General features: G+C 39.4%; 1 protein-coding gene across 3 annotated transcripts in view; it reads right to left on the bottom strand.

Annotated features, from left to right (window-relative positions):
• LOC126425288 (uncharacterized) overlaps nt 1-13,301 on the bottom strand; it is a 390,004-nt gene that overhangs the window by 26,468 nt on the left and 350,235 nt on the right. For all 3 annotated transcript variants that reach the window (XM_050088259.1, XM_050088260.1, XM_050088261.1), the window contains 2 exons: nt 13,024-13,288; nt 3,025-3,128 (listed from right to left, as the gene is read on the bottom strand). In XM_050088259.1, the coding sequence (XP_049944216.1) occupies nt 3,025-3,128; nt 13,024-13,288 (369 nt within the window). The remainder of the gene's footprint in view (nt 1-3,024; nt 3,129-13,023; nt 13,289-13,301) is intronic.

The following is a 13,301-nucleotide window of genomic DNA, read 5'->3' as shown; positions in this document are numbered from 1 at the left end:
ATCACCCCTTATATTTTGTGAGTTTTTGGCTTGGCTGCTCGTATGGTCTGAGCACCATTGTGGGGTAGAAAGCATTGAGCTGGTGCTCAGACAATATGAACAGCCAAAAAAAAAAAAAAAAAAAAAAAAAAAAAAAAAAAAAAAAAAAAAAAAAAAAAAAAAAAAAAAAAAAAACCAATCCATGTCACAGCTCCATATGTTGGCCAGATTTCAAGAAACCTGAACAGTCCATATAAAAAAAAGGTAAAACTAGCACTCATACCAATAATAACTTGAAAATAATAGTTACCATCATGAAAAGCAAGAAACCCTAATATCTAAAATCTAGAAATATAAAAAACCTCTTGCAATGATTGCAGCACACTCTACATTGGACAAAGAGGTAGAAATGTCAGAATAAGGTTCAAGGAACATATAAGGTACCCAAAGGACATACAATGAATATCATAGGAGAACAGGAAACTTGCAACAACACAGGTGCACACCCAAACCAAATTCTGAATGAACAAAAAGAACTACAGCATACAAAATATCTAGGAAACTTTATTGACACTCTAAAAGAAAGACGGTAAATTTTTGGCATTTCATAACAAGTAAAAGAAAATGGAATACTCAACACAAATATCTTTGTACAAGAAACAAAAAGTTATAGTTATACTATTCTTGTAATTTACTTATTGTTGCTGATTTTCTGCAAGTAAAATTCATTGTAAATGTATAAACATTACAAGAGAAAACTGTCAAACATACATAACTGCTACATAAATGCTATTATAAATGTTACCAATAGCACTGAGAGATAATCAAAAAGACACTCCAGGATATAACAGTTGATATACACCCTAATATCTGAGATGTAAAACAAGTAACTACTTCCACATAAAAAAGACGTATAATTCTGTATTACAATATAGAAGTAAGCAACATACTTCTAGCATACATTTTTATTAAAAGGTGCATCATTGCAGGATCACCTGAAAATTGCAAAACACCTACACAAGTTTGTCTTGATAAGACATATAATGAATTAATTAAGTATCAATAGAAAATCAGCAAGAATTTGGAAGAAATTGTGTGGGATAAGTCCGTGCTGCATGAAAGCCAACTCATACACCACTGTGAGTCATAAACATCCTATAAAGACGTCTGACATAGTCCCACACTGAAGAGGTGTCACAACTGAATGATGAAAGGGACACTAACAATGAGGCAGAGAAAGACATTTTTCAGAAGGGAGGGAATACATTCCTTCTTCTAACCTTTTAGGTCAACATTTATATCTGTTTTAACAGAAATACTGGTTGCCTCATTGTAGGTGAACACTGATGACCCAGAACATCATGACCACTGCCTTTCTCGAGGTCAAAAGCCACTTGCTGTTGATGTGGGCATGCGACATGGTAAAGAAAGTAAACAAGTGTATCAGGAAATCAGTCTACTGACAAAAGCGCCACAAATGGAGCAACAGAAATGTGTCACTTGGTCAGATGAATCACATTTCTGATTACATCAAATGGTTCAAATGGCTCTGAACACTATGGGACTTAACTTCTGAGGTCATCAGTCGCCTAGAACTTAGAACTACTTAAACCTAACTAACATAAGGACATCACACATATCCATACCCAATGCAGGATTCGAACCCGTGACTGTAACAGTCGCGCGGTTCCAGACTGAAGTGCCTAGAACCGCTCGGCCACTGCGGCCGGCTCTGATTACATCAGGTTGATAGTCGTGCCAGGATATACCATCATTGAGACGATTGGCTGCTCGAGACATGCACAGCTACACAGATGCAGGCAGGTGAGGTAGTACTATACTCTGAAGGACATTAACCTGGGCTTCCACAGGATTGTTGTGTTTATAATTTTAAGTTTATTGGTTCAAATGGATCTAAGCACTATGGGACTTAACATCTGAGGTCATCAGTCCCCTAGACTTAGAACTACTTAAACTTAACTAACCTAAGGAATCACACACATCTATGCCCGAGGCAGGATTCGAACCTGCAACTGTAGTAGCCGCATGGTTCTGGACTGATGCACCTAGAACCACTCGGCCTCAGCAGCCAGATTTTAAGTTTAACTGAGCTTTTTGTACCAAGATGAAGGATGAATCGTTACATGAGTTCCGATTCTAACACTTTGCATCATTCTCCTACCATACATGACCTCCCATTGTCTTATCACTTAATTTTTAGATATATTTTTATACATCATCCATACCCACCATTTTAGTTATATTTTTATCTTGTATCTCTTTAATCTGATGCACTCTGTCAAGTTGGCTTTTAGGCATTTTTGTCAATTCTCCACATTCATATGTTATTTTATTATTCTTATATTTGTATTTTTAGTGTGTACTGATATCATGAACCACAATTATGTAAGTGAATGGAACAGTCAACCCCAGTTGCCCACTCTTTTGTGGCTATTTACTGAAGTTTCCCACCTCGGTGGGTCCTACATCAGCGGCTTGCACCACCACGATCAGCCGGCTTCTGGGCCATTTGTACCAGTCACTTCTGTGTCATGCTGTCCAGGAGGGCGCTGTGGTTGCTGGCCCTCAGCTTGAGTTCAGTTACCTATTTATTTATGTTATTATTTTCATTTCTGTCCAAAATCCTCTCCAAAGTTAGCATTTTTGTTCCAGTCCCGTGCATTTGTTTGATGTGGGTGTGACTGGCCCATCTGACCACCACACATTTATGTTCTCATAATTTTGTGAGTACACCACTTTCCACAACAGTGGCTTTCATTTTAGTATGTCAGCCCCACGGCACTTGTACATTTGTAGCCCCTCCTCTTGTTCACAGTTGGTGGCACCTGAAGATGAAGCTTTAAGCTTCAAAACCACTCATGTAATAAATTAAGAAAATTACTGGCAACTGAAGTCAATTTTTATTCTATAAATACGTTTCCCAGCTGCAGATGTGCATCTGTGCAAATACTTTGTAATACTTTAGTTTAAGAGCCTACACAAAAATAATTAATTATTAAACAACTGCAGTTGTCACTCACAAACCTTGATGAGAGTATATTCTGGAGTGCAGTGTAAGCAGTTGCATTAGGAAAAATATTAGCTGCAGCCAAACGAACATCTGGATCTTCATCCTGGAGAAGTTTCACCTGCCAAATACAATACAGTTATACACCTGTCTGACATAAAATATTCAGTAACACAGAGGAAGCTATATTTTAATATCATGTAACAATGAAAAATGTTTTTGGTCAAAAACCCTTAAAAGTGCTGCAGAACGTTATACTGTGAGAGAAGGTGGCAGTGAAAAATCTGTTCAACTGATAGCCCTGACAACAAAAGCCTGTGTCAGTATCTAGCAGTTATGGCTTATTCACAACATCCTGGATTAAGGCTACCTACTTCTGAATCAGCTGAATCTGGTAGAAGTCAGTTGACTTCATAGACCAGTATTTCACATTCAGTTGCAGCCGACATTGGCAATCTGGCATTACAGTACTCGTGTGTACTGTACCAATTATGAACCGATTGTCGTGCTGTGCCAAACCAGTAAGTACATGCATAGTGCCAGCACTGCACGAGGAAAATGCTGCACATTTCCCCAGCGCTGTCACTCTGCCCGCATCTGTCTACGTGTTGGGCTTTGGTCAGCAGAGTCCGGTTCCTCTGCTTCCTCCAACCCAATGAAAACTCATCCAGGATGTCATGAAAAAACTATATGTAGTGTGCTGAACAAAAGTAGTTACTCAATGAGCATCAGACATACACTATCCAATCAGAAGTATCCAGACACTCATATCAAATGTGGGGTATGGACCACTAAATATCAGGAGAGATGGACATGCCAGTATAAAAAGAGGTGGGGAGTACAGTGTTGTCAGTAGAGAAGCAGAATAGCACAACAGGTTGGCCACCAGAGCTCACTGACTTTCAGAGTCATATGTAGTACGACAGTCATATGTAGACACCAAATGATGCAGGAAGCCTATGGTGATGAGGGCTTAAGCTGTATTCAGTGTTAAAAATCGTTCATACAGTTTAAAAATTGCTGGACGGAAGTTAATGGTGACTCTCGTTCAGGATGCCCTTCGACGTCTACCGACACACTTCAACCATTCTATAGCTGCCAAAGTCAACTGTCTATGACGTGACTATGAAGTGAAAACATGAAGGAACAACCAAAGCTAAACCATATCCAGGCAGACTTTGTATGCGACAGACAGGGACCACTGAGCACTGTGGAGGGTGGTTGTAAAGAATCACTTGAAATCAGTGCAAGAAGTCACTCGTGGGTAGTGCTACCAAAACTACAGCTTGCACAATAACTACAGTTAGGGTGTCAGAAAGAATGAGGAAGAATGGTCGAACAGCTTATTGTAAACCGTGTACGAGGTCTGTTAAAAAAATTCTGGAACATTCATAATTTTGTGTCAATCGTGTGTTGGAGCAAAAGGTTTGGCATGCCTACACACACATATGTTTAATGTGTAACAGCCAGAAGTTTTATTGTCATATGTCTGTTAGTCATTTTTCAGTGCTGTATCGAGTAGAATGTTGTGTCACACAGTTTGGGAATTTCGGATGGCAAAGTTCGAGGAGCAATGTGTCTGCATTAAATTTTGTGTGAATCTCAAGAAAACCTTTACAGATACACACAAAATGATGCAGGAAGCCTATGGTGATAAGTGCTTAAGTTGTATTCAATGTTACAAATTGTTCATACGGTTTGAAAATGGCTGGACAGAAGTTAATGATGACTCTCATTCAGGACGCCCTTCGACGTCTACTGACAACACTCGTGTCAGGAAGATTAGTAAAACTGTGCATGCCAACTGAAGACTGACTGTCATAGAAATTGCAGAAGAATGTAGCACTTCTGTTTGATCATGTCATGAAAACCTGACACAGCATCTTGGAATGCATCGTGTTGCAACCAAGTACGTCCCATGACTCGTGAGTCAAAACTAGAAAGACCTTCACCTCGTAATCTGTGAAGAGCTTTTGAATCGCACAAATGAGAACGAGATGTTCCTTAAGAGAATCATAATGGTGATGAGATTTGGGTCTACAGTAATGATGCTGAGACCAAGTTCAATCTTCACAATGGGGCGGGAGAGGTTCTCCAAGATCAAAAAAGGCTCACTAGGTTAGATCAAATGTCAGAGCCATGCTGATAGTTCTCTTTAACTTTGAAGAATTAGTTCATCATGAACTGATGCCGCAGGGACAAACTGTTACTCAGTGATACCATCAGGACGAGTTGTGATGCCTGCAAGAAAATGAGAGAAGGAAACGGTCTGAAATGTCGCAAGAAAATCATGGCTCTTGCATCATGATAATGCACCTGCCTATTCCTCCCTCTTGGTGTGTGATTATTGCACAAAAAACAAAATCACTGTGCTGCATCATCCCCCATACTCTCCAGACCTGGCCCCTACAGACTTTTTTTATTTCCAAAGTTGAAAATCCGAATGAAAGGATGAAGATTTGCAATGATAGATGAGATAAAGGAAAATTCGCGCGATCCAGCGAGAGCTGTACTGAGACTGCTTCCGAAAGTGGAAACAGCATTGGGAGAGGTGAATCAATTGTTGAGGAGAGTGTTTCAAAGGAGATCATGCACAATAAATAAAAGATTAGCGTAGAAAAATTTTGTGGGCAAAGTTCCAGAATTTTTTGAACAGACCTCATATTTCTGTAGTCAGTGCTAACTGATGCTTGAGGTGGTGTAAAGAATGATGCCACTGGACAGTGAATGACAGGAAATGAGTCATTTGGAGTGATGAATCACACTATACTGTGGGGCAATCTGATTGAACAATTTGGGTCTGGAAAATGCCAGGAGAACACTACCTCCCATCACGTAGTGCCAGCAGTGAAGTGCGGAGCAGATGGCAGTATGGTGTAGCGGGACTTTGAATTTTGCCGCACTACACTCGTTCCGTCAGATATAAATTATTCCGTCGCAGCTGTATGAGTGCTCGACAGCAGAGAAAATATTTATAAGAAAATGACGGTACCAAAATTGCAACTCTTTTTGTTTTCTACCGGCTATTGTCTCTTGAGAGCGAAAGCTTAACTTCACTTATTCACTAATCTTGGTACGATTCAGACGTAAAAGCTTATTTGTTAGTCTTGGTCTGATTAAGACGTAAAAACTTATTGATGTGCAGACATATAGTATTGTGGAAGCTTGTGTGAAATGTGGAAGATGGAAACAGCCGTAAAATACATTGCATTCAATATCAAGATGGTATTCATTCGTAGACATTAGTAATTCCTGGACGATGAAATTTACTGCAAGATTTTGGAGCAGCTACGACTTTTTCATGCACAAATGAAGCAGGAGATTGTTGAATAACAAGACCTGGACGCCGCACGAGAGAAGACATATTAAATTGGTAATGAATGAACTCTTATGTACGCCATTTCCCCCTGTTAATCACATTTTGTTATTCTCTGTTCTCTTTCAAATAATATTTGTAGTGGAAATTGGTTTCACTCTTGCTCAGAAACGCCACAAGGACCACCCCAACAATAGCTTTCCGAATCATGAAGTCCGATAGCTTTTCTGTAATACGAAGTTGGATTTGCGTTTCATTCTTTCCCTTTTTCACGATCATTAACGATTTTAAAACCCCCTTTTTATTCACCATTTCTTCCCACATTTTCAACCTTTTCTTTTCTTTTCTTCTCTTTTTCTTTTTTATTAACCACTACAATGGTATGGGGGTGTTTTACTTGGTTAGGTTATGGTCCCATTACTGTGCTTAAGAAGACACTAAGCGTAGAAGGTCACAAACACATTTTACAGCAATGAGTACTATGTACAGTAGAGAAACAATTTGGAGCAATGTTTGTCTGTATGCACCCTGTCATAAAGCAGCATCTGTGAGGTAGTGCTTTGTGGATAATAACATTCCTGAAATTGATTGTCCTGTCTAGAATCTCAACCTGAACCCAATGGAACACCTTTGGGAAGAATTAGAACATTGGCTTCACTCCAGACCCCACCATATAGCACCACTACATTCTCTGGTTTCAGGTGTTGAGGAAGAACAGACTACCATTCCTCCACACACATTCAGGCAAATCACTGAAAGTGTTTACAGCAGAATAAAAACTATCATAAAGGTGAAGGGGTGGACACACCCCATATTAAAGTGCACTAATAGGTGACTGGCTACTTTTGATCAGATAGCAAATAACTTTAACTTGCTATCACTGTTGGTATATGCTTTGGAATGATTTTTTTTTCAAACCTTAAGCAAATCAGCCATTCAGTAAACTGTATTTTATCTGTCACTTGCTACACTGTGTGATCAAAAGTATCTGGACACCCCTAAAAACATACGTTTTTCATATCAGGTGCACTGTGCTGCAACCTACAGCCGGGTACCCCATATCAGCAACCACAGTGGTCATTAGACATCGTGAGAGAGCAGAATGGGGAGCTCTGCAGAACTCGTGGACTTCGAACGTGGTCTGCTAATTGGGTGTCACTTGTGTCATATGTCTGTATGCAAGATCTCTACACTCCTAAACATCCCTAGGTCCACTGTTTCTGATGTGATAGTGAAGTGGAAACGTGAAGGGGACATGTACAGCACAAGAGTGTACAGGCTGACCTTGTCTGTTGACTGACAGAGACTACTGACAGTTGAAGAGGGTCCTTAATGTGTAATAGGCAGACGTCTATCCAGAACATCACACAGGAATTATTAACTGCATCAGAATCCACTGCAATTACTATGACAGTTAGGTGGAACTGAGAAAACTTGGATTTCATGGTCGAGCAGTTGCTCGTAAGCCACACATCATGCCAGTAAATTCCAAATGATGCCTCGCTTGGTGTAAGGAGCACAAACATTGGACAACTGAACAGTGGAAAAACGTTGTGTAGAGTGATGACTCACGGTACAATGGTACACAGTGTGGCAATCCGATGGCAAGGTGTGGGTATGGTGAACGTCATCTGCCCGTGTGTGTAGTGCCAACAGTAAAATTCAGAAGCGGTGGTGTTATGCCCCCTTGGGGCACTATCACAACACAGGCCCGCAATGATGTTTCAAGCACCTTCTTGCTTCCGAATGTTGAAGAGCAGTTTGGGGATGGCGATTGCATCTTTCAACATGATCGAGCACCTATTCATAATGCATGGCCTGTGGCAGAGTGGTTACATGACAATAACTTCCCTGTAATGGACTGGCTTGCACAGAGTTCTGACCTGAATCTTATAGAACACCTTGGATATGTTTTGGAATGCCAACTTTCCTAAGTTCAGCACTCCGTGAAGAATGAGCTGCCATTCCCGAACAAACCTTCCAGCACCCGACTGAACGTATGCATGTGAGAATGGAAGCTGTCATCAAGGCTAAGGGTGGGCTAACACCATATTGAATTCCAGCATTACTGATGGAGGGCACCACGAACTTGTAAGTCATTTCTGTCAAGTGTCCAAATACTTTTGATCACATAGTGTACATTTCCAAATGGTTAGAAATGATAACAACTGCATAATTATGAGATAGAATTGCTGACCTATACTTAAACGGAGAGGGTGGAACATCAGAAGTGGGAATAGGCACACCTAAATGTACATGACACCATCCTAGGTTTTGGAGCCATTAGTTACTTCCTCAGAGAGAGAAGAGAGGCAGACTGTGAAAGGTTAAAAAGGAATGCCAAATCACTCAGACCACAGACCAGAGAGAGCCATAAAACTGTGTGCTGCACTGAGACTCAAACTCGGGATCTTTGTGTTTTGAAATGCAAAGGTCTCGAGTTCGAGTCTTAGTCCGGCACACAGTTTAATCTGCCAGGAAGTTTCACGTCAGTGCACACTCCACTGCAGAGTGAAAATCTCATTCTGGAAACATCCCTGAGGCTATGGCTAAGCCATGTCTCCACAATATCCTTTCTTTCAGGAGTGGTAGTTCTGCAAGGTTCACAGGAGAGCTTCTGTAAAATTTGGAAGGTAAGAGATGAGATACTGGCAGAAGTAAAGCTGTGAGGATGGGGCGTGAGTTGTGCTTGGGTAGTTCAGATGGTAGAGCACTTGCCCGTGAAAGGCAAAGGTCCCGAGTTCAAGTCTCGGTCCAGAAGTTTCATGTCAGTGCACACTCCATTGCAGAGTGAAAATCACATTCTGCATTATAGGTTACTTTATACATCCCCAGGATATATGAAGTAACATCATGTATGCGAAGTCTATACAAGGACCAGAACTAGCTACAAATCATAAGCTATTGGTGATGAAAACTAGGTTCAGGAAACAAGCTAAACTTAAAACCAAGAAACTCAAGTCGATTAAACTGAAGGAATTTCAGAAGGAAGAGAAAATAACCTTAATATGCAGACTTGGTGAATTGATGAGGATGACGATATGAATGTCATTTGGATTTGATGGAAATCAATATTTCTACGGTCAGCAGAAGACATATGTGGGAATGTAGCAGCAGATACAAGGAAGAATAGAACAAATTGGTGGAATGAGGAAGCGAAGTGGGTGGCAGACAAATTGCAGATTTGTGGTTTATGCAGCTCATGATGTGCATTTGTAATGCATTTGGTTTGTGTAAAGGAGACATGTCAAAAATGTATAATACAGTTACAATGAATTCGACACTAATAAATAATAGCACTAAAATAAATAATAACACTGTACTGATATTTCTTAGAGTATGAAACACATAGTATGCAGCTCAAATTTCCAGTTCATCCTGCTTGAATTCATCCACTGAAAATTAACATTTTAGTGTAAGTACTTCATATAGCTTTGTTTTAAGGGGCCTAAATTCGTCTGCATTAAATTGTTCCCTTTTAATTTATTACAAGTTTTCATTCCCATGTATTGAGGTCCCTGGGCATGTAGTTTCTTCTATATCTTGGTCATTGTGAACAATCTTAATCTGTTCACATTTTGACTGTTTGGTTTTGAATTGTATCAAGTGAGTCTTAGATATGTTTAGATTCAACCCATTTACATGAAACCAAGTTTCTAAGGTACTGAGGGTACTGATCACAGATTTGGGAATTTTTTTACGAATCCTGATTTTCAACTACAACAGAAGCATCATCTGCAAATGGAACTGATGAGGAGCTGATATTTAATGGCATCTGTGAACGGAACTGATATTTAATGGTAAGTTATCAACATAGAAGAGAAATAGGACTGGGCCTAATATTGAACCTTGTGGAATACCCTGAGATACTTTTTTCAAGTCAGAAAAAAAACTTGCGTCATTTAAAGAGATGCTAACTCTTTGTTTTCTGTTTGGTAACTAAGATTCAAGCCTTTGTAGGGCACTGGTGCTAATGCTGTACTTTCGAAGTTTGTAAGTAAGCAACGCATGTTTTACAGAATCCAATGTCTTTGTTAGGTCGCAGAAAATTCCTGCCACTTTATTTCTCTTGTTTAATGATGTACTTATTTTCTCAATGAAACTGTTCACTTTATCCCTACTAAAACCAGTTGATTGTTTAGATTAATAGAATATTTTGCAATCCCGTTTTAGATTTGGACAACAACAAGTTTTTCAGATATTTTAGATATGACTGGGACAACTGGGATAGGATGATAATTTCCCATGATCTCTCTTGATCCCTTCTTGAATAGTGGTTTGACTTAAACACATTTCCGTACCTCGGGGAAACAGCCCTCTTCAAAACATTGCTTTATTATTTGAGCTATTTGGGTTTGCAATTTTATTGTGTACCACTTTAACAACTTGGATGGATATTCCATCCCAACCTGCAGATGTCTTGTTCTTTAATGTTAGTATAGCATTTTCTACATCTTCCACAGAAAATTTTTAAAAAAATTGTAAAGCTTTAAGAGTTTTCATTTGGGCCAAAGGGATTTACTTGATTGTGATAATCTGTTACATCTACATCTATGAAGAATTTGACCACATAGTCTTTGTCTTATTTTTATGGTTTCAAACTAGCCCGTTATTTGCCAGCTGTTTTGTTGCATTGACAACTCTTTTACATATGGTTTCATAGAGAATAACATATCCAATGGAATCAATATCTTTATTACACTTTAATTCTCTGTGCAGTTGCCATTTCCTTACACTGAAAATTTTTATGCGCTGGGTAATCCACTTTAATTTATTTGTAATTTTATTGCTGCAGAGGTGGAAATGTTTCATCAACATGCAAGTATTGCAGAGATGCTTCATGAAGTAAAGTGTGAATCCCTGAAAGGAAAATGACATTCTTTTCGAGGAACATTATTGAGAGAATTTAGTGTGTCAGTATTTGAAGCTAACGGAAGAATGATTCAACTGCCACCAACATTCATTTTTTGTGGGACACACAGAGATGAGATGTGCAAAGTTAGGGCTTGTACGGAGGCCTACAGTCGTGTTTCCCTCACTCTATTTGCGAGTGGAACAGGAAAGGAAATGGCTTGTAGTAGTACAAAGTAGCCTCTGCCATGCACCATATGGTGGCTTGTGGAGTGTGAATGCAGATGTAGATGCAGACACAATAATAGGACACTACTTTTCTCCATTTTGTGCAGAGCACAGTTTTACATTCCTGAAAATTTAAAACCATTTGCAAAGCTTTGCATCACTTCGAACTCTTGTCTAGAACTGGCTGGATATTTGTGCAGCTTTTTTCAGAGTGTACTTCACTTCATATAACAGCAACATCCCCAAAACATCTTAGGTTATTGGTACCATTAATATTGCCTGCCATGTCATTAATACAACATGAACAACAAGGGCCCCAGCGAACTTGTCTGGTCTGCAGCTCGTGTTCTTGCAGTCGCGTTCTTGCTTCCCGAGCGCGGGGTCCCGGGTTCGATTCCCGGTGGGATCAGGTATTTTCACCTGCCTCATCATGTCATCATCATTCATGAAAGTGGCGAGTTTGGAGTGAGCAAAGGTTGGGAATTTGTACGGGTGCCGATAAGCGTGCAGTTGAGCACCCCACAGACCAAACATCACCATCATCACATCATCGTACTTGTCTGGGACACACCTTAAGTTACTTGTACTTCTGTCAATGACTCTCTATCTGAGATAGCATGTTCTATTCTACTTACCAAGAGAAACTCAAACCAGTCACATATTTTTTATGATACCAAATGTAGCTGTACTTTTGTCAATAACGGTTGGTCTGGTACCAAGTCGAATGCTTTTTGGAAATTAAAAATACTGCATCTACCTCATGGACTTGATGTGGGACTTTTTAGGATGTCATGTGAGAAAAATGGAAGTTCGGTTTCAAACAACTGATGTTTTCAGAATATGTTGTGGTTGGCATGGGGGAAGTCACTCTGTTCAAGATAACTCATTATGTTTGAGTTCAGAACATGTTCTAGAATTCTACAACCAATGACCATCAATGACAAAGGATGGCAGTTTTGTGGATCACTTCTACTACCCTTCTTGTAGACGTGTGACCTGTGCTTTCTTCTAATCATTGGGCACCATTTTTTTCTCAACTGATCTATAGTATATTATTGTTAAAATGGGAGCTAACCAGCTGCACATTCTGTACAGCATCTGACAGGAATACACTGGACTCTGGAGCATTGTTTGCTACTTTGCACTTGGTTTACTTATGAAATATAGATGTGTATATAAACACAAAACTAGGAAATTGTAACCTTTTAATTACATATATTCTACACTTTCTGCAATCTAGTGCCAGAACAAGCTAAAGAAGGACTACACAAAAACAATTGTTTAATATATTTTATTGGATGTAATAGTCTCCTGACACAATGAATTTTTATTTTCTGTTGTGAACATCTTTTACATTGAAATGGCAGATAATGTTTCAAACAAAACATGTCTGCTTCATGAAATAAGTTGTTGAAATGACCAACATAGATAAAATAAATAATTAAAAATAAAGAAATAGCTGAAGTGTTTATCTTTCAGAATTAGAGCCCTATTTCCAAACATTTTATAGGACTAAAGTACAAAAACCTACACCAGGAGGAGAGGATGGAGATTGGTGTGTGTTCCAAGTACAAGGTAAGTGATTATACCACACAACAGACAGAGAGAAAAATATACATACTTGTGAATGTAGAAGCACGTATTTTGCATCTGTACAGGATATGCTGAATAACGGTAACACTGGCACAAGCAAACAAAGTCCATCAGCGACTCCTTTCCGCAATTCTTCATTGCTGGTAGGATTGCTGACAATTTGTGACACAACATTTGCTACCGTGAGTAGCTCCTGAAGTCTTTGACTCCCTGGTCCACTGTGTTTTGCAGAAGCAGCCAGTACACAACTTAGGAGGTGTATTGCAGCTGCCTGCATTCCACTGCTTGTACACCTACAAGAATTTT

This window comes from Schistocerca serialis, chromosome 10, assembly GCF_023864345.2.
Source record: "Schistocerca serialis cubense isolate TAMUIC-IGC-003099 chromosome 10, iqSchSeri2.2, whole genome shotgun sequence".
In the NCBI taxonomy this organism is placed as follows: domain Eukaryota; kingdom Metazoa; phylum Arthropoda; class Insecta; order Orthoptera; family Acrididae; genus Schistocerca; species Schistocerca serialis.
Note: the sequence above shows the minus strand (reverse complement) of the source record. Positions and strands in the feature narration are given on the sequence as shown.